This window comes from Lynx rufus, unplaced genomic scaffold (assembly GCF_022079265.1).
Source record: "Lynx rufus isolate CCGP_SWC_20201006 ecotype Redwood Valley unplaced genomic scaffold, mLynRuf1.p SCAF_4, whole genome shotgun sequence".
Classification (NCBI taxonomy): domain Eukaryota; kingdom Metazoa; phylum Chordata; class Mammalia; order Carnivora; family Felidae; genus Lynx; species Lynx rufus.
This window is the reverse complement of record NW_025814856.1, coordinates 745,115-769,210: the sequence shown is the minus strand read 5'-3', so window position 1 is coordinate 769,210 and position 24,096 is coordinate 745,115. Positions and strand designations below refer to the sequence as shown.

Sequence of the window (24,096 nt, the reverse complement as noted above, 5' to 3'; positions counted from 1 at the left end):
TGCTCATCTGTGTTGGTGTCTCTGCGCCTCCTTGGGCCCCAGATGGTTTAAGAGTAAGCAGCAGCAGCCTCAGATGGGTCTCACCCCCTCCCTCCTAGCAGAGCCCTCACACGCCAGGGGCTCACCCACCAGCCAGGGGCACACGAGCTTCGGGCCCTCGTCCCCGCACAGAGGTGGGAGCAGGAAGCGAGCTGGGTGTGCATAAGGGCAGATGCCACAGTCCAGGCCACAGCCGCCCAGCCCGGGCCTGCTGAGGATGGGCGGGCAAGGGGGCCCCACAGACACAGCCGCCTGGTTCCCCACTCCCCTGACCGTTCCCTCTGCAAGGGGCAAAGGACTGGTGGGGACCATTCAGGAGCAGGCGGCAGGGCTCCCACGGAGCTCAGAGACCAGGGAAGCAAACACGGGATGGCCCAGACCAAGTGAAGGCGGGATACGTACCCGTCCTGCTCAAGAACCCCTTCCGAATTCCCACTGCCACCAGAAAGCATGACCTAAGGCGTCCTGAACAATTACCAGAGGCCCCAGGAAGGCCCCTGGCCATTTCCGAGACTTGGCCGCGTTGCCACCAGCCAGACGGGGCTGGGCCAAGAGGGCCACACGTATGCCTTACTCAAGGTCACACGGACCAGAAGGTCACAGCCTGGCTTCCAGCAACCGTGCCCGCTAATCAGAAGCCGTCACATCACAAATCCCTGAGTGTGTCCAAGGGGTGGGGACAGGAGCTCTGCCCAGTAGGCTGGCTCAGGGGCCGGAGGGCGGGCCGCGGCTCGCTGCATGCTCCAGCCACCCCCCTGCATGGAAACAGGCGGGTGGGCGGTCTTGGCCTTGCGGCTCCGAGGAAGGGCTGAGCCTGGTCCTACGTGGGCTGCACAGGAAAGGGGGCAGCCGGCAGCAGCTTGGAGAGCGGTATGGCCACACCCGTGCCGCGGGTCTCCTCCGCAGGCCTGTCCCCGCACGCGCTGCGACAGCTCGACCAGCTCCCAGAGACCCACACCCATCACCACCCAGAACGCTTCACGCGGAGCAGCGGTCCCTGGCCCGGGGGCTGATCACAACCACATCTAGGGCTTGCAGAGCGCCATAAGCGCTCCATCCACCTGTGACAGCCTGCTCCTCTGTGGCAGGAGGGACAGAGTCAGGGACCAGGCCGACAGTCTCGCTCTTTTCTTTTTTTTTTTTTTTTTCTCTTTTTAATGGCTGCATTTCAAAGAACCATTTTTCACTCAGAAAACTTCCCGGGAAGGGACGGGTTAGTGCAACAAAGTGGCGGGCTCGACTGCTCACAGTTCTCCAGGCACCTTGAGAAGACCTCGCCAGCCCGGGCCGGCCACCGAGGGCGGCCTGTGGAGACCGGACGCGGGGAACGAACAGGGAGGGCGAACAGCGCCTCTCCTCGCCCCACCCCCGCCCCCACCCTGAGCAGCAAGCACCCCGTTTCCCGGGCGGCGGGAGCTGGGGCGGGGCTGAGCCCGCGGCCTGGGGCCCGCGGAGCCCTGGCGTGTCAGCAGGCCGGCGGCTCGCTGCTGTCCACCTGCAGCCCTTTGCTCAGGAGGAAGGCGTCCTGCTTGGGGTCTCGGCCCAGGAAGAGCTTCAGCATGACGCTGGCGTCCTGGGAGCCGCCAGGTCTCAGGATGCAGCTCCTGTAGTCCATGCCGACCTGCTGGGAGTAGACCCAGATCAGCCCTCGCACATCCCCTCCCCTGCCCTCTCCCAGCCACAAGCGGGCTTGCGGGAGCCTGAATCAGCACCAGAGAGAACGCGTGGGCACGAGCGCACGTGCATTCGTGAGCACGTGTGCGTGACTGTGCGCGAGCACACGTGTGCAGGAAGCCCGTCCTCGGAAACTCCTCGGGGCCCTTCATCTGCACAGGGAGTGAGGCCCAGGCCAAGCCCCACAACACGGGTGGTCAAGCCTCCATGGTGGCTAAACACAGGTCTGGAAAGCCGGCTGAGCACCCGGCCCCGGGAGGGTTAGGGTGGCGGCCCCTCAGGGCCGAGCACCTGGCAAAGACCAGCAGGTGCCTCGGCTCTCCCAGCCTGGTCCTGGGCAGCGGGGAGCAGAGCTGAAAGGTCACCTGCTCCCTCCACGGGCAGGTGTGCCCCCGCCACCCCCCCCGCCCCAGTGAGCGGCCGGCCTTCCCTCACCTTGCCGTTCAGGACACCCTCCTGCTTGAAGCGCGTGTGGAACATGTCCATGGAGTACACCTCGCTCCACAGGTAGCCATAGTACTGGGCGTCATAGCCACCTGCCAGGTGGCCGAAGGTCGCAGGCATGTTGGTCCCTGGGACAGATGCGGTGCGGCTTTCACTGCGGCCCCAGGCCTCCCCCGGGCCCCATGAGAGACGACCCCCGCACACCCGGAAGGAGAACTGGCCCGACACTTCTAGAAAGCAGGAGCTGGACAACTTGGCCCGGGGAAATACATCTTTGCCCACTATCTGCTGACGCTCAACAGTTTATGCAAAAGGAGGGACGCCGGGTGGCTCAGTCGGATGAGCGTCCGACTCTTGATTTCGGCTCAAGTCACGATCCCAGGGTCATGGGATCGAGCCCTACGTTGGGCTCCGTGCTAAGCATGCAGCCTGCTCAGGATTCGCTCTTTCTCTCTCTTTCTGCACCTCCCCTGCGCACATGCGTTCTGTTCCTCTCTCTCTAAAATAAAAATAAAAAAGCTTTTTGAAGGAACTTTCTACACGCTATGGAATAAACCAACGCCACACGCCCTACACCAAAAGGCCGATTATCTTCAATCATGTTAATCTGAGCATTTGTGCTACTGACGGACGAGCATACGCGTTAATACTTTATCTACTGTCTCCAGGGTGTGAAATCCCTGGTGCTTCCCGCACCTTTCCAGGCTTGTTCCAAAGCGACATGTCGGAGGGCACAGGTGCCAGTGGCGATGGAGCAGCACGCGGCCTGAGCAGCAGGAGGGACAGCAAGAAAGGGCAGAGCTGCCCACACGCACCCGCGGCCGGCCTGAAGCCGTGTGCTTCCTCCTGGGCCTCAGCTGCAGCCTACAAATTGGCCTGACTCCCTTCCAACATCACTAGATCCTTCCGGGGCGCCTGGGTGGCTCAGTCGGTTAAGCGTCCGACTTCAGCTCAGGTCATGATCTCACATCCTGTGAGTTCAAGCCCCGCTCCGGGCTCTGTGCTGACGGCTCAGAGCCTGGAGACTGCTTTGGATTCTGTGTCTCCCTCTCTCTCTGGCCCTCCCCCGCTTACACTGTCTCTCTCAAAAAGGAACAGAAACATAAAAAAAAAAAAAAAAAAGAAAAGAAATCACTAGATCCTTCCAACTCGGGGAATGGCTGAGCCCCAACCCCCAAGGTGGGCCCAGCTCGCGAGCAGCTACCTGGTGTGGCTGGGACCCCAAGGATCTCCTGGCAGAGGCGGGCATATTCCTCAGCTGGGTCTGCAGACGTCTGGGTGTGCAGGGCCTGGTCCACCTTAGCCAGGACGATCTGGCGCAAGTTGAAGAGACCTGGCGGGTGGAAGGAGATGGGGAGGTTGGCTCTGTGCTCCTGACCAGGCGGTGGAGAAAACCCATGAGGGCACACGCCTGCCCTCACTGGGTGAGGCGTGAAGGACTCCCTCTCCCCCCAGAGGCCTGGGCAGGAAAGCAGCTCCCCCCGCGGGCACCTGTGTTGGCCTGCCGAGACTTGATGAGCTTGTCGAGCAGCTCCTGGGGGATGGTGTCGCCCGTCCTGTAGTGCTGGGACATCCTGAGCAGCGGCTCCTTCTCCCACACCCAGTTCTCCAGCATCTGTGAAGGCGCCTCCACGAAGTCCCGCTCCACGTGCGTCCCGCTGAACATGGCGAACTCCGCCTGCATGGGCGGACAGAGCCGCAGGAAGGTCTGGACCCTGCCCGATCTGCTCCTGCCCACTGGCCTTGCCTGGGCACACGGGCATGCAGTGCCCCCCTAACAAGCACACCAGGGCGACCAGACAACAGCTGCGCGAGGCCCCAAAACCTGAGGCTCCTGCAGGGCTGTCAGCCCAGTACATGAGGAGGCGGGGAGCATGCCCACCCTTGAAGGCCACCTATGCTCCCTTCTTCCACCTATAAAGCCACTGCTCTCAAAAAGCCCTACACTCCAAAAGGCATTGGCCCGGAAACGAAGGGATCTGGAAGGCAACATGGGAAGGCACCCGGTGTTGTCTCCACTTTTGTCTGAAATTTTCCTGAAAAACACAGCGCCTGGTCAAGTAGTGCTAGAACCTGGCTCCGGCAGCCAAATGAGCCACACGACCTTGGGCGAGTCCTTGCCCGGCCCAGAGTAAAGCAGGGCAACGGTGGGGGGCTGGGGGAGGCACATGCTGCCCTTATTACTGACAACCTCTGTGACCTCACCTACTTGCTAGACTTTTTTTTTTTTTAATATTTCTTTTTGAGAGAGAGAAGAGACCATATGTGAGTGGGGGGAGGGGCAGAGAGAGAGGAAGACACAGAATCCAAAGGAGGCTCCAGGATCTGAGCTGTCAGCCCAGCGCCCGACGCAGGGCTTGAACTCACGAACTGTATGATCATGACCTGAGTTGAAGTCGGATGCTAAACCGAGCCACCCAGGCACCCCTACTTGCTAAACTTTTCAACCCAAAACCAACACCTGCGGCACCCTGTGACCCTTTGATGCTCTGCCTTTGGGTTTCAGCTCCGACTGTAAACCAGCGTCCTTTTCATCAACTACCAAGAGCCCCCCCCCTTTTTATTTGCGTTTTTGTTTCTGTAGGTGGTCTGCCTGAAACGGATCCCAATTGTCACGCTGAAGCACTATCTGGTGTTCCTGAGCACAAGAAGGCCGTGACGTGCCGAGATAGCACACGGGTCAGAGGCCCTTCCTTCAGGCACGAGCTATAGCACCGTCGGCCGTGAGTTCAGTGTTACGGCAACGACGCAGGAAAGGTGTCTTTCAACAGAAACACGTAACGCGAGGTTACATATCGGTGGGTCATGACCAGAGGCGCGCAGGGACCTGTGTGCTCCCCCAGGAGCGGTGCCTCAGTATCCGCGAACTCCGTGTTGGCGGCAACTTTACACAACCCTGAATGGTGGTAACGTGTGTCCGAAAAGGCCTGAAGGAAATGAGGGAGCCACGAGAGTTCTAGTTTTGGGAAATAACCAGTAAGAGCACAGCGCAGAGGCAGGAAGAGGGCACGTGAGCAGAGCTGACAAGGAGACCAGCTAGTGCTGTGTAGACACTGGCTGTGCCCCGCGTGGCTGCTGTAGGTGAGGGCCGACGCCCAACCTCACACCACATACGACACTTAACTCACAGTGGACGACAGACCAACACAAAGAGCTGAAACTGAAACTTCTAGAAAATTAGGAGAAAAACTTAGTGTCTTGGGTTAGAAAACGATTTCTTCAACAAGACACAAAGATACAAAACGTGAAAGAGAAAAACACGACAGTCAACATCTGCTCAAAAGATACTTCTCAGCGCTCTACCCACGCACACACATGTCCCTCGGCCGCGAGGAGTGAGGCGCCCACACCCGCTGCCCGGCGTAAGGATCTCTGAACACACGACGCTCAGGGAGGGAACCAGACACAACAGGCCACACAGGGTGTGAGTCCACGTATGTGAAACGTCCAGAACAGGTTCTTCCACGGACGGGAAGGGGGCTCGTGGGGGCCGGGGGAGGAGTGGGGACAACTAAGGGACGTGAAGACTCTTTCTGGACGACGGAAATGTTCCAAAACATCTGGTTGGCGGCTATACACCTTGGTGAACAATCACCGAGGTATTCAACTTAAAATGACATCGCTGGGGTGGTCCTAATCCAACGACCGCTGTCCTTATAAGACATGAGGGAGGCATCTGGGTGGTTCAATCAATCAGTTGAGCGTCCAACTCTTGATTTCGGCTGAGGTCATGACCTCATGGTTGTGGGACTGAGCCCCACGCCGGGCTCTGCACTGACACCATGGAGTCTGCTTGGGATTCTGTCTCTCTCTCTGCCCCACCCCTGCTTGTGCACACGCATGGAAACTTTCAACGTGAATAAATATTTAAAAAAGAGAAATAGATGAGGACGCAGACATGCACAGAGAAACGACCCTATGAAGACAGGGGGAGAACACAGCCGTCTGCACCCCGAGGAGAGCGGCCTCACGAGGAACCGGCCCTTGGACAGCTGATGTCAGACCCCCAGCCCCTGCTGCTACCCACGAAGCCGGCCATCTGTAGGGCTCCATGCTGGAAAGTGGCACAACAGGGCATTACTGTGGCCATGGGGACATCAGAGGAAGACTCCACCAGGGAGGAGGCTGCCTCCGGACCCGCTAACCAGCAGCACCGCCCGCCCCCGCGCCCCCTGCACCCACCTGAGAGCAGAGCTGGTGCATCACGTGCCCAAACTCATGGAAGTAGGTCTCCACCTCGTCGTGCTGCAGCAGGGAGGGGGCATCCGGGGTGGGCTTGGTGAAGTTGGCCACCATGGCCGCGATGGCGATCTGGCGGCTCCCGTCCTGCCGCAGGCAGCCCGGCTGCAGGCCAAAGCAGGCCGCGTGCCCGTACTTCCCTTCCCTGGGGAAGGAGGCCGTGTCAGGCCCAGCCAGGGACCTACTCCATCCCCCGGCTGGCCCAGAGAGGCCCATAAGGGTCCCCGATTCCGCCACTCTCTGACTCTGCAGCCCCTACTCAACCCGGACGACTGGACAGATCGAGAGGCTTGAGCTTCCTTCTCAGGAGCGGGGGTCCTGCCCCACCACCCGTCCCCCCCCCACTCGGGCAGAACCTCCCGGGCACCCACCCGCCTCCCTGGACGGTGAACGTTCCCGGCCCCTCACCTGGCCCCGCGCTGTGGCGGACACAACCTATTTCACAGATGGAAACGCTGAGGCTCAGAGAAGGGTCGCCCAGCTCACACGCACCTCGGGTAAAGGTCCAGGTAGAACTTCCCGATGACCTTCCCGGAGGCCGAGTCCCTCACGCAGTACAGCTTCACATCTTCGTGCCACACGGTGGCGTTCTCCTCCAGGTTGAAGGTCAGCCCTAGCAGCTCCTGGTAGATGCTGAGCAGTCCCTTGGTGACCACCTGCATGGGGAAGTACTCCTTGAGCAGGTTCTGGTCCACGCTGTAGCGGGTCTCCTCCACCTGGTTCATGTAGTAGCGCATGTCCCAGGCGTTGATGCGCCCGTCGAAGTCCAGGCCCCGCTTCTCGCACTCGGCCTTCTTCAGCTCCAGGATCACGGCCCGCTCCTGTTCCCCGAGGGGCTTCAGCTTCTGGGCCAACTCGTCTGGGGAGGACAGAGGGGAAGGCAAGGCTATACTTCCTGCGGCGGCCGCCCCCACAGGCCCCAGGCCGCGGCACGATGGCCCCGGCGCCCCACCCGGGAGGAAGGCCCGGGCCGCCAGCACAACTCAGACACGGGTGATACATCGCCCTCGGCAGCCAGGGGGGGCTCTGCCCCGTCCACGAGCGGGAAAGGATGGCCACAGCGGGGACGCTGGCCCAGAGCTCATGCCAGGAAGCCACAGGGCCAGGCGGACTCAGCCTCACCCCAGAGCCCCGTGCTTGGCTGCTGGGCCGGGGCCCCTCGAGGCTGAACAGGGTTAGGGAGCTGTTGGGATTCCCTCTGGGGTGGACAGGACACGGCTCTCCGAGGCGTTTGCACGCCGCAGTCAAGAACCGCCCAAAGCCCGCTCCTGGAACCCGTGGCAGGAGGCTGAGGGGAGGCGGGGCTTACCTAGGAACGTGGCCACCACCTGGCTGCCCTTAGCCATGTTCATCTCCAGGACGTAGTCGGCGTGCGTGCTGAACCCCAGCAGACTGGACTTCCGGGCCCGCAGGGTCACCAGCTCTCTGAGGATCGCACAGTTCTCCTAGAACCGACCAGCAACCAGCTCTGTGGGCGCCGGGCCCGCCACTCCCACTTCTGGACCGCCAGGACCCAGCTGGCTCGTTTCCCTCCCTCCTTTCCCTGGCCTAGATTTCGGTGCCCGCCACGTGACCCTGCCATAACGCCTGAGTCTCTATGAACCCTCAAGTCTCATCTGGACCCAGTAAGAGCGTAAACTGTGAGGCGTTCTGAGGCCGTGAGTGGAGAGCAACATGGGGCCGGGACTGCAGGAGAGCCTCGGGGGGTGTGCACGGGGAGCTCCCCACCGGTCCAGGCCTGGCCCCAGGCACCTCCGAGGGGCTGACCCAGCCAACCAAACTCACGGGACCAACACAAAATGAAACGCATGGGACTCGTTTCCAAGGGAAAGAGAGGGTTGTGCAGCACGCAGCGCTCACGGGGTGCCTGGTGGCTGCTGGGTGAGCGTCCGACCCAGGACTTGGGCTCAGGTCATGATCTCACAGTTCATGAGTTCAAGCCTCACGTTGGGCTCTGCGCTGATGGCGCGGAGCCTGCTTGGGATTCTCTGCCTCCCTCTCTCTCTGCCCCTCTGCCAAATATTAAAAAAAAACAAAAACAAAAAACAGAATGCTCCCACCAATCAGGTCCACAAGCAGGAAGTTGAGTGGAAACCTTCCTGACCAGGGGGCTCAGGGGTCGAGGCTGGGGGCGGGACGGGCCACGAGGACGAGGTGATGTCGACCCCACCAGTCCTGATCACAGACCTGAGGGCTCTGCTCTCAACAGTATAAAGTTGCTGCTGACACCCCAGAAGTGGCACGTCCCCACCAGAACCAGAATTCCCGGCTCCTCCACGAGCCACCACCCCCGTTCCTGCAGCCCCCCGCCCGTGTGAGCAGGCTTCTCTAGGGCCACATCTCGATCTGAGGGAGGTGACCTGAAAACATCGTTTCCTTAAGGCCAGCGTGGTCGGTCTTCAGTCCGGGAAGCGGGGAACACGGGACCTGAGCACACGCTTCCCTGTCACCCTGTAAGGGGCTCAGCCTCCAGCCGGCGGCTCCCGTCCCCCAGCCACGCAAGCACCGTGGTGTCCCCACGGAGGCCGAAGGGCCCCTCCGTCACCTGCTGCACACATTGAGCAGGAGGAGTGAGGCCGAGGCCACGCTGGGGCGGGGACAACAAACACAAGTGTCCATGTGGGAACAGGTGTCTGAGCGGCGAAGACGCCCAGGGCTGCAGCTCGAGGGCCCAGGCCACCACACAAAACGGAACAAGGGAGCTCGAGCCCGGGGAGCACCACCAGACACAGGGACAAGCAAACGTAAGGCCTGGGAGCAGTGGACACGGACGGCCTGCCAGCCACCGAGCCTGGCCCAGAGCATAGGCCTGGCGACTCCCGGGCGCGGCCTCCGCACCTGCTTGCACCGACAGTTGAAGGCCTCCTCCACCTTCCTTCTGGTCTCCGGCACGTGGCACTTCTTCAGGAGGGGAAAGTAATGTGGGTACTTGAGGGTGACTTTCAACTTGTCATCCCCAGCCTTTTCCAGTGAGTTCAAAAAGTCCTCCGGGAGCCCTCCTGCAGGAACAAGACCAGGGCTGCTGAGGGCCCGACAAGCTGCCAGGCTTCCCTCCCACACGACAGGCGGGGACGGGAGCCTACAGGGGACACACCCTGCAGGGGTCACGCCCGGCCTCCCCACCCTCAGCCCCTCCTGGAAGATGTGGCGCTACGGCCCTTCCCACCAGGCTCCCAGGGAGGAGCAGCGCCACTCGGCTCAACCCTGGACAGAGAGGGCTTCTGGGGGCTGCAGTCTCTTCCCTCACCCTTCCCTGGACAGCAGCACCTGCGGAGGACAGATGACCCCTGCGGCCCTCACCATCCCGGTGGCCGCACTTCTACAACAGCCTCCGCCCCCAGCTCCCCACCCCAGACCCCTGCAGCTCACACTGAACATCTCCAGGGGCCAAGGCCTCACACCCCTGGCTCTGACCTGCCCACACCTCCTTGAAGGCCAGGCTGGGGCCCTCACCTCAGTACAGGTGGGAAGGGACGCTCTGGAGCAGGGTGGACGGGGCCGGGCAGGGCACAGCTTCCAGGCTCGGCGTGTAAACACAGGCGTGCAGACGCCCATTTCTACTCTGCCACAGGGCCTGGGAGCAGTGAGCACACCGGCACCCACAGCTGTTTCTAGACATCAGGCAGGGCAAGGACAAAACGGGCTGGGGCACGAGTCCCAAAGAAGCTGCTCGAGAAAACACAGGGACACCTCCACCTGGAGGAGCTCTCGCGGTTGCACTGAGACCATCTTGAGCATCGAGTTAATAGAGACAGCAGCAGACCCCAACCCACTGAATGACCGGCCCCGTCCACACTGACTGCTGATAAATCTAGCAAGTGGGGAAGGGAAAGCTGACTTGTGAGGGACAAACACAAGGAACGATGGGGTCGGAAGCCTGCCCACAGGAGCTTCCCCTCACGGTGCAGCGTGAGCAGCAGCAGCCCCAAGGCGCCTCTTGGGGGCCTGTGAGCTGGGAGAGCAGCTGGGACTCGGGAGGGGGATATAGAGATAGAGGCGTTGTTGTAACTGAACACCGACTCCCTCTTTGGCAACCGGAAGAAAACAAGCACCACCAGACTCCTGGCCTTGGTCACTGCCCCGCCCGTCCCACGGCTGCCAGAGCTCCGCGGGGGTCCCCGGCCACCTATACGGGAGGCCGGCCCAGTGGATGGCGTGGGTGAGCAGATTCGTCTGCCCAATTCCAGAGACCCAGGACCCTCCCCTGCCCGGGAAACATGGCGGGCATCTGTCCTTAAACGTGGGGTCCACGTGGAGGGACCTGCCGCCCGAGGCCCCAGGAAGGACTGAACCAGAACGAAGGGCGACAGAGGACGGCGCCGAGGGACCTGCCAGCCCCTGTTCAGGAGACTCGAGTCCGTGGCACCCCTAAGAGAAAGCTGCCCTCGGGGGCCTCTGGAAGCCAGGCCGAGCCCCCGGCCCCCCATCCCCGAGACGGCCGCTACAGGACCACTGTCACAGCGCTTCACCGCCTCCCAGGGGACGGGTCGGAAACCCGGTCCCCGAGCCCCTGGCAGGGCTCTCCCAGGCGGCAGCAAACCCGCCCGCCTGGGCTCTTCAGAAGTGTCCACGGCAGGAAAGGTGGGAAGAAAACACTTTCGTGAACAGCTGAGGAGTGGTTCAGCAAGAAAGGAGCCTGTAAAGACAGGATGCTCCCTGACCTGACTCTGACTGGGAAGCAAACACAAAGAGTGTCCTCGGGGGCACCTGGGGGCTCCATACGTTAAGCATCTGACTTTGGCTTCAGGCACGATCTCACTGTTCATGAGTTTAAGCCCCGCATCAGGCTCTGTGCCGACAGCTCACAGCCTGGGGCCTGCTTGGGATTCTGGGTCTCCCTCTCTCTGCCCCTCCCCACCCCCCACACACGCTCTTTCAAACATAAACATTAAAGGGGCGCCTGGGGGGCTCAGTCGGTTAAGCATCCGACTTTGGCTCAGGTCATGATCTCACGGTCCATGGGTTCGAGCCCCGCGTCAGGCTCTGTGCTGACAGCTCAGAGCCTGGAGCCATTTCAGATTCTGTGTCTCCCTCTCTCTGTGCCCCTCCCCTGTTCATGCTCTGTCTCTCTCTGTCTCAAAAATAAATAAATGTTAAAATAAATAAATAAATAAATAAATAAATAAATAAAAAATAAACAAACATTAAAAAAAAAAAGGCACGTCCTTGGGACAGCAGAGCAAGGAAGCCCAGACGGGTCTCCTGGGAGGTCTGCTGTTCAGGGCTCCACCTCCCAAGTGCAAGGTGTACACGGAGGGGCCAAGGATGGCCTCAGTGCTGGGGAAGGCTCACGAGGCCGCGGACAGGGGTCTGACAGCGAAAAGGATGCGTGCAGCAGCGTCCACGTAAACGGACAGAACGTGCGACGTCAGCTGGGGGCCGGCACAGGCTTAGTACACAGGGCTGCCCACTGGGCTGTTCCTGCAACTTTCCTCCAGCTGTGAAATTTTTCCAAAGTAGACATTTGGGGAAAGAGGGGAAAAAAGTAAAAACTGAACTTTCCCTTCAAAATGCCCACGTCCGGCCGGATTTGGGAGCAGCAATCAGCCGGGACTCAGCCCAGCCCCTCGGAAGGTTACAGCGGGAAGAGCAGCAGGTAGGGGCCTTGCGGCTGAGACCTCCTCGGCCTAACCCAGCGCTCCTGCCGCTGCCCAAGGAAGGATCTAGAAACGTTGATTCCAAAGTGCTGAGCGCTCCAAGTGAAGAAACCCCCTCCCCAGGGCGGTGAGACACAAATCCCCCCCCCAACTTGGGAAGCCTGTGGGAGGTCGGCACCGCCCCCGCCCCCCGCGCCCCAGGCCCTGGGCCAGTACCCAGCTCCTCTCGAGTGAGCGGCAGGAAGGTCGTGTCCTCGTTCAGGTTCTTGTTGAAGTCGATGCACAGAAGACTCAGCTTCTTCTTGATGCTCTTGATTTTCTGGAGGGAGGAGCACAGCCGTGAGGAGCACAGCCTCCGGGCCTGGGGGCTCCCCCCTGCAAGGAGAAGTGGGAGAAGCGGGGAAAGCAGGCAGAGCCGTCTGCACGCAGATACCCACGGCCATGCCGAGCGGCCTCGGTGACCCCGGGGACCTCGGGCTTGCGTCCCCAACTGTTGTACGTCCCCAGCCAAGAGCCTTCTGGACCCTATTCCCTTCAGAGTCTGCAGCTTAGGCATTTGGATATTTTGACAGAGGAGCGGGGCTAAGCCTCAGGGAGGAAACTTCTGATGGGGGCAGGGGTGTGCCCTGGGACCACAACATCTGCCCACCACTGCCTCAGGGGGGGCCCTGGAGCCCAGCCCAGGCCTCGGGCATAACAGCTGCTCTGTGCCGGGCAAGTGTGGCTGACAGCTGTGCAGTGACCTGGGGGCTCCTCGGGTGAGACCCGGGCTCAGAACCAGCCCGCATGGGTGCACTGAGCCTCCGTTGGCCATGACCCTGCGCTGGGCACTTCCACTTATTTCCTGATTTCGCTGAAGCCTCACAAAACCACACGCGGCTGTGCCAATCAAAGTTCTAAGGCGTGAAAACAGCTCACGCCCCAGGAAACAAGGCACGGCTTCGGCTTCAGGGTCCCCATCCAGCCCACGGCCAGTGTCCTTCCTCCACCCGGAGCCCCCCGTGTCCCTCCCAGTGCAGCGGCTCTCAAGTCACAGTCAGGACTTTCAACAACGTGACGACAAAGCTTTAAGCACAACCCTGCAAGCGCGTGGGTGGCTCAGTCGGAGGAGCATGAGAGTCTTGATCTCGGGGTCATGGGTTCAAGCCCTATGTTGGGCATAGAGTTTACTTAAGGGAAAAAAAAAAAAGTACAACTGTGCTTCTGTTGTTCTGGCTGAGTTTATCACCTGCGCCCACAGAAGCTGAGACACCACACTGGATTCCAGATCCCACAGTTCCAAGATGGAATTCGACTCAAGTCTTACCAGCATTGGTTTTAACCACAAGCACGCCTCATTTCCCTGATTCTCCAACCAGAAGGTAGAATCAGTTCTAAGTGACAAGAAAGACACGGTCACTGAGCTCTGGGTGTGGATCTGGTATCTGCTTTAACTGTGTCTTTTGTCTCCTGTGCCCTGGTGCTTTCCTATCGGGGGCCTTGCTGACCCCGGAGGGAGGGCTTCTCCTAAGGGTGGCCAGTTCCAGGGGATGGTACCCAGCTCACCCATATGTGGGCCTCATGTGCAAACAAGCCAGCCCAGAGCCCACGCCCCGGCCATCCCCTCTGTGTGGCTGCGGGGCCTTCAGAGAAAATGGGAAGGGAGTGGAGCGGACAGAGACCCCCAGCGATCAACCCAGGACGGGGGCAGGTGCAGCCCTGCTCGCCCTCTGCCCCAGACGGGAATGCAGGCGATGCCATCCACGACTGGGGCTTTTGATGAGCAACTCGTGTATGCAGTCTTCGTTCCCGTTCCTGGCACACGGCTCCTAAACCCTTGGAATTAGTGACAACACGACACTGAAACAACTCAAGAGATGAGGTGTGGGGAACACTGTGCTATCTCTTACCAGCCCTTTCCACCACACTTGAGTGCAACCTAATGAGATGCCTTTGGAAAGCCCCTAGGATGGGGGCGGGTGGCCAAGGAAGTCCCTCCTGCCTACTTAGGGAGTCAGTCACGGATGGAGTGACTAGTCGGGCTGAAGTGATGTGGCGGCCACAGAAGCCCTAAGGCACAGGGTTAAGGGAGTTTTCAGTTGGTGAACACGTGGAGGTGCCCATGAGGGCGAAGCACGCGGGGTACCGAAGCTCCGTGCCTCCCCCCCCCGACCTGGCCCTGTGCTTCTCTCCCAGCTGGCGGTTCTAGGTGGTACCCTTCACGATAGATCAGTAAGGGCAAGTAAGCTTTTCCCCGAGTTCTCTGAGCCACTCTGTCGAACGAATTAAACCCGAGGGAGGAGTGCCGGTCGGTCAGAACCAAGGGACACCCTGGACTTGTGGCCGGTGCCTCAGGTCGGGGCGGCGTGGAGGGGCCGAGCCCTGATGCTGTGGTTTCTGACACTACCTCCGTGTACACGGGTCAGAACCGGGTGCTGGCATCACGGAGGACTGCATGGTGCGGGCACCCCCCGCCACCCCCCCGTGTGGGGTCAGAAGGAAGCCATGCCGTCGCAGCAGAGTCCTGAGAACAGGAAACCCACAGCCAGAGCGAGCTTCTCCTTACTGCCATTGCACCCAAGTCACGGAGAGGACCCCCTGAGCCCTGCCACCTGCCCCATGCCCTCTCCCCGCGGCCGAGGCAGCGCCACGCTCTCAGGAAAGCCTCACCGGGACCCTGGAGGATCCGAGGCAGAACGGGTGCAAAGAGAGAGCTGCTCCACACAGACCGCCCTGCCCGGAACCGAGGCAACAGAGCACACACCAGGACTCAGGCGGTGCCCGCGATCGCAGGGGCCCACCCCCCCAGCTGGCACTCACCTCCTGAGTGTCTTTGGGCAGGTGGAGCCCATTCCTTCTGCCCAGCTTGATCAGTCGCTCCAGGTACCGCACTGCCTCTGGCCTCAACGAGTCCTTCTGGATTTTTTCCTGGAGTAAGAAAATCAAAGCTGTTTACAACGAAAAGTCGTGATGCTGCTGGATGTTGGTGAGGCAGCAGGGAAACTGGGTCACTCACTCCAACATCACCGGAGGGAGCGTGAAACGGGGCAGCCGCCCAGGAGAGCAGTTTGGCACAAAACGTGCGACTACCACCCGACCCCGCAGCTGCACTCCGGGCGTCTGTCCCAGAGAATGAAGACTGGGGTCACACAACACCTGTTCACAGATGCCTGCGGGGAACAGCCCAAACGAAGAGCAGCCCAGAGGGTCTTCCCCTGGTGAACAGTTACGTGGGAATGAGTCTGGGGGGCTGCGTCAAGGTCTTTTTTTTTTTTTTAATTTTTTTTTTTTTAACGTTTATTTATTTTTGGGACAGAGAGAGACAGAGCACAAATGGGGGAGGGGCAGAGAGAGAGGGAGACACAGAATCGGAAACAGGCTCCAGGCTCCGAGCCATCAGCCCAGAGCCCGACGCGGGGCTCGAACTCACGGACCGCGAGATCGTGACCTGGCTGAAGTTGGACGCTTAACCGACTGCGCCACCCAGGCGCCCCTGCATCAAGGTCTTTAACCCGGTGGTGACACTGACCGGTTCTGCAATACGCTACGTGGGGGAAACCGGGCAAAGTACAGGCAGGCGCTCTCCGAGCTGTTTCTTCCCGCTGCACGCTGACCCGCAAAGATCTTCAAACGAGAATTAAATACGAGACACCACTTGTGCTTCCCCAGGCCACCCGCCTGTCCGTGCACCAAAGCACACTCGTGTGCCTTCCTGCCATCGAGGGGACACGGCAGCAGGTGCTAAGACAACGAGCAGAGAATCATCTCGGTCCGCTTCCGACATCGGCAGCCGTGGCCCAGGAGGCAGGACGATAGCTCTACGGGGCACCCAACAAGGTCAGGAAAGTAAAAAGATGCGCTGGACGGAGGGAAGGCTTAGAAAGTCCCAGGCACAGGGCACATGAGTGCGGTCAGTTAAGCGTCTGACTCTTGGTTTCGGCTCAGCTTATGATCTCACGGCTCATGAGTTTGAGCCCTACGCTGGGCTCTGTGCTGACCACAAGGAGCCTGCTTGGAATTCTCTGTCTCTCTCTGTCTCTTTCTGCCCCTCCCCAACTCGTGAGCACACGCTTGGTCTCTCAAAATAAATAAACGTTAAAAAAAAAAAGTTTTCTTAGGCATTTTATATTTCATTTTTGCATTCCTCCCCACTTCTGTCATTTTTTTCATGTTTTTTATTGTGGTAAAATACAACATAAAACTTACCCCCTTAGCCACTGTTAAGCGCATGGTTCGGCGGCATTAAGTGCACTCACACTGTCACACAGCGATGCCCACCAGCGACCCACAGGGCTCCTCACTCTCTACCTTCTAAAGTCTGAGGAACAGAACGATCACATCTAGAGAGGTTCTGGCCCTCCAGTGCCACCTGGACACCGGTCTGTCCCCCCACCTCCCACCCCCCGTCTTCCACCTCCAGCGGGCCTGGTGCGTGCCCCATCAGCCGCGTCCCAGGGCTGAGCGGACGCTGGGCTTGTCGCTGTCCCCTCACCTGCAGCCAGACAATCCTCTGGTATACATCCTGCCTCATGCTCATTTCCACGTCAAATTCAGACAGCTTTTTGTCTGCCTCTGTGCTGGCCGTCCGAATGTCCTTGGATGGAGAGACGTGCTGGGGGAAGTCAAGGATATTCCTCTGAACTGAAACAGGGAAACAGGACAGGTGTGAAAACGGGCCCCGGGTAGAAACTGGCAAGTACCGACCTCACCCTGGCCCGGCACGTAGCCCACCCGCGTGTCTCCATGTTCCGTGAACACTCTCCACGCCGGGCCCTGGGGTGGGCACTGGAAGAAAGGAACACTGTCACCCATGTTCTTGGGGACCTCACAGGCCAACGGGAACAGACTCAACTCACAATACTCCAAGGTCCATGAAGGACCGTAACAGAGGAGTCTGACAAGATGGGGACAGGCTCCAGTGGCTCTGGCCCAGGAAAGAGCCACGGCTGCTGAGAGCAGTACTTTACCTTCATAAACAATTTTCTAATTTACAGAGCATGCTAACACTTCGTTAAATAAAGGGAACATGGCGGGGGGGAGGGGGGGCCCTGAGGGGCCCAGTTAGTTAAGCATTTGACTTTGGCTCAGGTCATGATCTCACGGTTCATGAGTTTGAGCCTCGCTTTGGGCTCTGTGCTGACAGCTCAGAGCCTGGAGCCTATCAGGTTCTGTGTGTGTCTCTCTCTCTGCTCCTCACTGGCTCACGCTGTCTCTCAAAAATAAACATTTAAGTAAATAAATAAAGGAAGCGTGAGTAGCCATGACAACATAAACTTTAATTTTCTTTCTCAATTCTTTTTAAGCTTATTTATTTTGAGAAAAAGAGAGGGTGCATGTAAGCAGGGGAGGGGCAGAGAGAGAGGGAGAGAGAATCCCAAGCAGGCTGTGCTCAGCACAGAGCCCAACAGGGGGCATGACCTCACCAACCTCAAGATCATGACCTGAGCTGAAATCCAGAGTCGGATGCTTCAGCAACAGAGCCACCCGGCGCCCCATAAGAGCATCAGCTTTAACAGGTATCACCTGACCCAGCACCCCACTCTCAAGCACCCACCCTCGTGAAACGAGAACATGTGATCACACAGAAATCACATACATGCACAGCAGCAGGCCCAGTAATCACCAAATAGTAGAAACGGCCCAAACACCCATCAAAAGTGCACGGAGACACACGTGTCTGGCACGCACAGCAAGTCACTTGGCCGCAAACAGGAGCGAGGCGCCCACACCTGCTGCCCCGTGGTCGGACCCTGAACACACACTGCTCAGAGCAAACCAGACATGAGGTGTGTGAGTCAAGGTGTGTATGATGTCCAGAACAGGCTCATCCACAGATGGGAAGGGGGCTGGTGGGTGCCAAGAGCTGAGGAAGGGAGGGGGAGTGACTGCTAATGGGGACAGGATTTCCCTTTGGGATGGCAGAATGTTCTAGAATTAGAACATAGTGATGCTTAGACAAGTGACTATAAAAACCACTGAAACGTAGGCTTCAAGTGAGCAAATCGTTAAGGTCTATAAATCAGATCTCAACAGAGCATTTACGTTTTAAAAAGCACATACTCTGGGAAAGAGCTGCATTCAAATCGCAGCTTGGTCATGCCCGGGGCCCCAGGGCAGGCCTACCGCTGGCTGCCCGAGAGGGGACAGTGAAAAGACAGAAACAGCATCCGTCCGTCTGGGATTTACAGGCTCACAAGCGCCTGTGATCGCACCAAGCACGACAACAAAACAGTGCATGCTGTCAGATCAATGCAGGCAGCTGTGTGAGCAGAGGGGGTGCAGGAAGGGGCTCCTGCGGGGGGTTAATCTGTGATCACAGAGAAGCCCAACATCCTGCAAAGCGGGGGGTGTGGGAAGCCCCGAGACGGGACAGCGTGAGCAACTGCGAGGCCACGTGGCCAGGCACAAAGTGCAGAGGCGGGTCAGAAAGGGGGAACCGTGCAGCACACGGAACACCACCAAGGACCCTGGCCTCCGTCCAGAGGGCAGTGGAAAGACAGAGGGGCTGGCTGGGGGGAAGGCCATGATCCAGTCTTAGTTTCCTCTAAAATTCCGTGGGCTACTGAGAGGAGACAGAAATAAAAGCCTGCGGGAGTGAAGTGGGGGAGAGACTAAATGATGTCTGGCAGGGCCACGCCCAAGCAGCAGGAATTAGCATCAGGCAATGCCCGCGAGCCTCTCTGGAAAGAGATGGGAAGGGGAGCCTGAGGCACACCGCCTGAAGGCAGCGGAGCACCCCTGCCATCTGGCACACCCCGCACAGGAGGCTCCTGGAGAACCCCGCTGCCAGGATTCCCAAAGGCCCCCCGGAAAAGGACTTGTGCTAGAGATCCGGGGGCTCGGAGTTCTCCGTCGCAAGACTTGCTTGGTCTTCTGTCCCCTTGCCATCAACCTCCACACAGGGGCTCTGGGAAGCAGGGCTGTAGGTATGTGACCGAGCACCTCATCCTTCCCTCACAAAGGGAGCAAACAGACCCCAAGGGGAAGACAAGGATCCAGGTGGGTGGTGATGAGGACACCTGACGGCATCAGGTTACCCAAAGCACAGGGGGGAGGCAGCGGGGAGAAGAGAGGCAAAGGGGTCCAAGTTCAGTCGCCCAGAGAGAAAACAAAGCTCTCCTGTGACACGAAAGGGGTAAGAAGGGGCTCTGGTTTCGGGGCTGGCACCCGAGCTGACTCCTGGAGAGAAGAGAGGTCACACGTGCTGTCCCGCTCTGGGCCCTCAGATGACACAGCCCAGAACTAAGTATGCCAGGCCACGAGTGCAGTAGGGTGTGTAGGAGAACCAGCCCTCCAGGCTGCCCCTGGCCTGGCCGAGGGATCCTTTACGGCCTCTGGGGAGTAGGCCGCCTCCCCCGCGGCTGGGCGCTTCCGCCTCCCCGCCTGGGTCCCGACCTGGATTTACCTGTGTAGGACACCTCCGCGTCAGCCAGCGCCTTGAGGGTGCTCTCGTAGGACACGTCCTCAAACTTCTGGGAGCCCACCTGGTCATACACACGCTTGGTTTGCTCGATGAGCTCCACAGTGAGCTCCCCTATTTGCTGGGCGCTCAGGTCCCACCGCAGGTAGTTCACCTCGGAGCACGGGGCCGCTGTGTCCAGGGCATCTCCGGCACAGGCTAGACAGAGAAGACAGAACCCCACACTGAATGTGTCTGCTTCAAGGGCAGAATTAGGGTTAGAGTAACTAGGGGCTGGAGGGCAAGGCCAGGAGCACCGTTTCCCCATGCAGGTTGACAAGGACCGGGGGCTCTATGGGGGTACACAGGTTGACGGATCCTCTAAAGCACACGAAGATTCCGCACCCGGGAGACACCGCGTGACCTGTGGGGATGCTTGCACTTGTCACGACGGGAGAGTGATGCTACTTCTTCGGGCGGTGGGGTCTGGGAATGCTGCTCAACACCCCCAAGCACCTAGGATGCCCCATGATGACCCAGCCCCGACATCGGCCGGCTGGGGCGGATGCTTGGCATACACCTGCACTCCACGGGGTTAATTTGTTTGATGACTACCTCCGACGTCCCCTGTCGTACTGTGACGTTTGCACCATATTACTTACCTAAAATAGGGGAATTCCCGAGTCCTGAACATCCCTACCACGAGAATTTTTGGATAAGAGATTATGGTCTAGAACTGCCGTCACGGGAACTGCTGGGTGGTGTTCAGGGTAAAGATGTTTTGCTTTTGTTCCCTCACTGAATTCACAGCTCTGTACTCTGGGACCTACGTGGCCCCCACTTTACAGACGGGGGTCCTGAGATTTGGAGAATACAAGTCTCGTGCCACGATCCCACACCAGCAAGCAGCAGAGGCGGGGGCTCAAGCCCGTGCAGTCGGACCTCAGCTCCAACGCTGCGAACTAGTAGACTGTGTGCACCCCACCTTTCTCAACATCTCATTTGCAGGTGGGGCTGCCCCTTTCCCTTCCCAGGGCTCCACCTACACTCAGGATTACAGTCTAACCTTTACCGGAGTCTGTATCAGAGGCTGGCAAATTCTGTCTCTGCACAGCCCATAAGGTAAAGGTGACGAAGAAGGAGACTGTGTGACTTGCCAAGACTGAACTAATTAGCCCTTTACAGGCTGGTCTGCTGACCCCTGGTCTAGATCATCCCGACTCCACTGGGTCCTGCACGGCAGGTTTGGCCAGTTGGTTTTGCCAACTTCCCTGCGCTCAGGCACACTGGCTTTCTTCAAGGTATCTCCCAGGCCTTCCCACAGGTTGCCCCCTCTGCCCGGAGCCCCGACCCTGCCAATCTTTCTTTCTTGAATGTCCTGCTGGCATCCCTGTAGCACCTGTAGGACTCAGACGGCTACACCTTCCCCCAATTTCTTGTCGAGTTAATGAACAGAGGCCTGTCCTGTGTGAGCCCCCAGCAGAATACGCAGAAGCCGCTCCAGGAAACACCCACCTGTGCCCCATTTTTCCCTTCCAGCATGGCGGGGAGGGGAGCAGGGCCACAGTGGTCCTGGACAAAGGGGGACGGATCTTCGCAGGGTGCTGTGTTTGACATCCCTAGGACAGGGCTTTTAACAGTATTATCAACACCTGTGTCTGGGTCACGCTCTGGGGTGGGGGCCACCCTGGGCACTGTACGGTGTTGAACAGCACCCCTGGTGCCCATCCACTCGATGCCAGGAGCACCCTGAGTCATGACAATCACAGATGTCCGCAGACATTGCCCCAGTGTCCGCTGGGGAGGCACGATCTCCCCAGCTGAGGACCACTGACATCTGCTATGTGGGAGAAAAAAAAAAAAAGTCTCCTAGGCCAAGACAGGCCAGGTATTCTGGCCACGTGACTGCTCCGAGCTTACGGAAAATCTTTGTGCCTGCAGAGCATTTTGGACTTCAGAACCGCAGAGAGAAGCTGTGGATCTGGGTTAACTGGTAGCCGAGGGCTCCAGACGCTCAGGAAAGGTGGGAGACCCGTGTAAGCCAGAACTGTCAGCCAAACTTCCCGGAGGGAGCTAGGATTTGAAACACTGGAGCAGACGCTCCCGTTCTGCAGTATCTACAGATCCCCACCCCCGAGCCGGGTCTCCAAGCTAACAACCCTGCAGCACACAAGGCAGACAACACTCCCCGAATAACCGTAGTTGTGATTTACCATTAAATGCAATTATCGTCACAGCCAGCTGGGAGAAAGAACTGGGGGAAGACAAACCGGCAAGAGAAAATGCCAGGAGGCATCATACGACCCCCGGGGAATTTTCTATAATCCGGCACGCACATCCTATCCCTCCCATAACGAAAACCCTTTCACGACGCCCTTTGCCCTTCCAGGGCTGTGCTCCAGCCAGAATGACTTGTTGCTACGCAAACGCGTTTACCCTCGCAGCTCCGGCCACCTGGGACAGGCCTCACGCAGGTCTTGGCGGCACCGCCGCTTCTCCACTTTGGGTCCTGGCTGATACGCCGCCTCCTCCGAGAAGCCCTTCGGGACCGCCCTCAGCCCCACCACTGACCACTCTCTAAGGCGCTCGCTTGCTTTCCTGCTGGTTGAACGTGTCTCCGACTCTGGAACTCCGCCTAGAACTCAGGGTCTCCCCTGGAGTCGGCACCCCCTGGGCCCGACCCGCCCTTAGCGGCCGCGACCTGGAGTTTGTTGAATGAGTGAGGCGCTGGGAAAGCTGGTCCATTCATTCGGCCGCCGAGGAAACGGGATCTCCGGCTCACCGACCCATCCCCGCCAGGCTCCAGTCACTCGGGGGTCACTGGGCTCGGGTCCTAGGCCCAAGTCGCGACCCCGGGAGGGGAGACGCTGGAGGGGATGCCGGGGTCCGGGGAGCGGGGCCCCGCCTCGCGCCAGCCAGTACCTGCGGGGGGCTTCATGGCGGGCGGGTGTGCACCGGCGATCCCTTCCTCCACCTGGTCTGCCTCGGTCCGCCTCAGCCGCGGCGACCTGCCGCTTCGGTCCGCTCAGGGGCCGCAGCAGCCGGGACTGAGGTGCCCGCCGCCCGCGCGCCCGCTGAATGCTGGGAGCGCGCGTGCGCCGAAGAACAGAGCGCACGCGCGCCCCCAGCACCGCCCACACACCCGTGGCGGGGCTTTGGCACGCTATCGCACTCTGCGCACGCGCTGGAGCCCTCCCTGCTCATCATTGGCTCTCGCGGCGAGAGGGAGGAACCTCCGGGGAGGCCCGGGAGGGACGTTTCCATGGAAACCACACACAGAGGTTGCTTCAAAATCTGTGTGCATGCGGTTCTTTCTGCCGGTAGTTCTCTGTCTGGGCTTCCAGCCTCAGTGTTAATCCGTGCTTGTCACCTTTCTATCTTACAGTTGTGTGTTTGGCTAGTTTTGCAGGTTTTCCCTTCACCTAAGGATCACGTTAGTGATCCCTTACCATACTCGTCTCAGGCTCTTTTTGTAGATTATCCCAACCAGCATCCTGCCCAGCTTCCTGCACCTAACGAAGATGAGGCGCTCCACGAGTACCAGCAGAATCCGGTGAATCAATTAAACACACTTTTTTTAAAAAATCGGGAAAGCTTCAGAAAATGAATCCACGAATTCAAACAGGTGTTTTGAGACGGTGCAGTATCCTAAACCTGTAACTGTTGTCCATTAAAACGAAATCTTGATCTAAGGCGCCCAGGAAGAAAAACATACCAGAACTAAAATGGCCAAAAAACACACTCCCCTTATTTCTGCAAAAGAAATTAAATCCCCGGGCTTTAAACATGCATGTGTTTTAAATAGGATAAAAGTGAATTTGGAGAACCCTTCTTGCGACTTTAACGGTGGTCAGTTGTGGGTCTTCCTAGAGACCGTCCTCATCGCTCACCTTTTATTAAGCACAGCAAGTTTTATCCTACTTAATAATCATTTCCACTGTTCTCCATACCTGGAGGTTTTTTTTAAGGTTATTTTATTTTTATTTTTATTTTTTTTTAGAGAGAGAGTGCTTAAGTGAGGGAGGTGAAGAGAGAAAGAGGGAGAGAGAATCCCTGGCAGGCTCCGTACTGTCAGCCCAGAGCCTAGGGCTTTAATTCAGGGGCCATGAGATCAAGACCTGAGCTGAAACCCAGAGTCAGATGCTTAACCAACTGAGCCACCCAGGCACCCCATACTTGGGAGTTTTTTTTTGCCTCATCCTCCAAATCCACATCTACAAGAAAGATCTTCCTTAACCATCACAGCCAGATTACCTCCCCAATCATAATCACCGCACGCCGTTTTATCATCAAGCGAAAGGTGTTAATTTACATACTAGTTTACGAGTTCGTCAACCCCAGTAGGAGTGACGAGAGCAGGCACTTTCCTGGTTTTGATAGTTGCTTTGCAAAACATTTGCTATTAGGCACCTGCTGTAAACAAATATATCTGTATTCCTTTACGTCTTATAGATGGAATGAATGAAAGAATGCATTTGTGGCCGCGCGGGTGGATGGGTGGGTGAATAAACGTAAAACAGAGCGTGTAACAGTCACTGGCATTCACCGAGCGCCTGCGCTGCTCTGGGCGCCAGATACCAAACTGAGCCACCCCACGTGGCCGGCTCGGTGCCACGTGACCGGCTCTGCCAAACGCGCGGGAGTCCGCCACTGTCCCACGATGCACCGCGCTGTTACCGCTCGAGAGGGAACGACAGTCCTGATTTCCGGCCTCCAATCGGTCGC

General features: G+C 58.7%; 1 protein-coding gene across 1 annotated transcript; it reads right to left on the bottom strand.

Moving 5' to 3' along the window:
* Positions 1-1,193: 1,193 nt before the first annotated feature.
* THOP1 (thimet oligopeptidase 1) lies at positions 1,194-22,418 on the bottom strand. The gene is made up of 13 exons (XM_047097260.1): positions 22,294-22,418; positions 19,378-19,590; positions 16,465-16,613; positions 14,793-14,900; positions 12,210-12,312; positions 9,235-9,395; positions 7,706-7,841; positions 6,889-7,255; positions 6,340-6,541; positions 3,649-3,835; positions 3,362-3,490; positions 2,149-2,285; positions 1,194-1,660 (listed from the first exon to the last, which is right to left on the bottom strand). The coding sequence occupies exons 1-13, from the start codon at positions 22,307-22,309 to the stop codon at positions 1,505-1,507; spliced, it is 2,064 nt and encodes a 687-aa protein (XP_046953216.1). The 5' UTR covers positions 22,310-22,418; the 3' UTR covers positions 1,194-1,504.
* Positions 22,419-24,096: the final 1,678 nt, after the last annotated feature.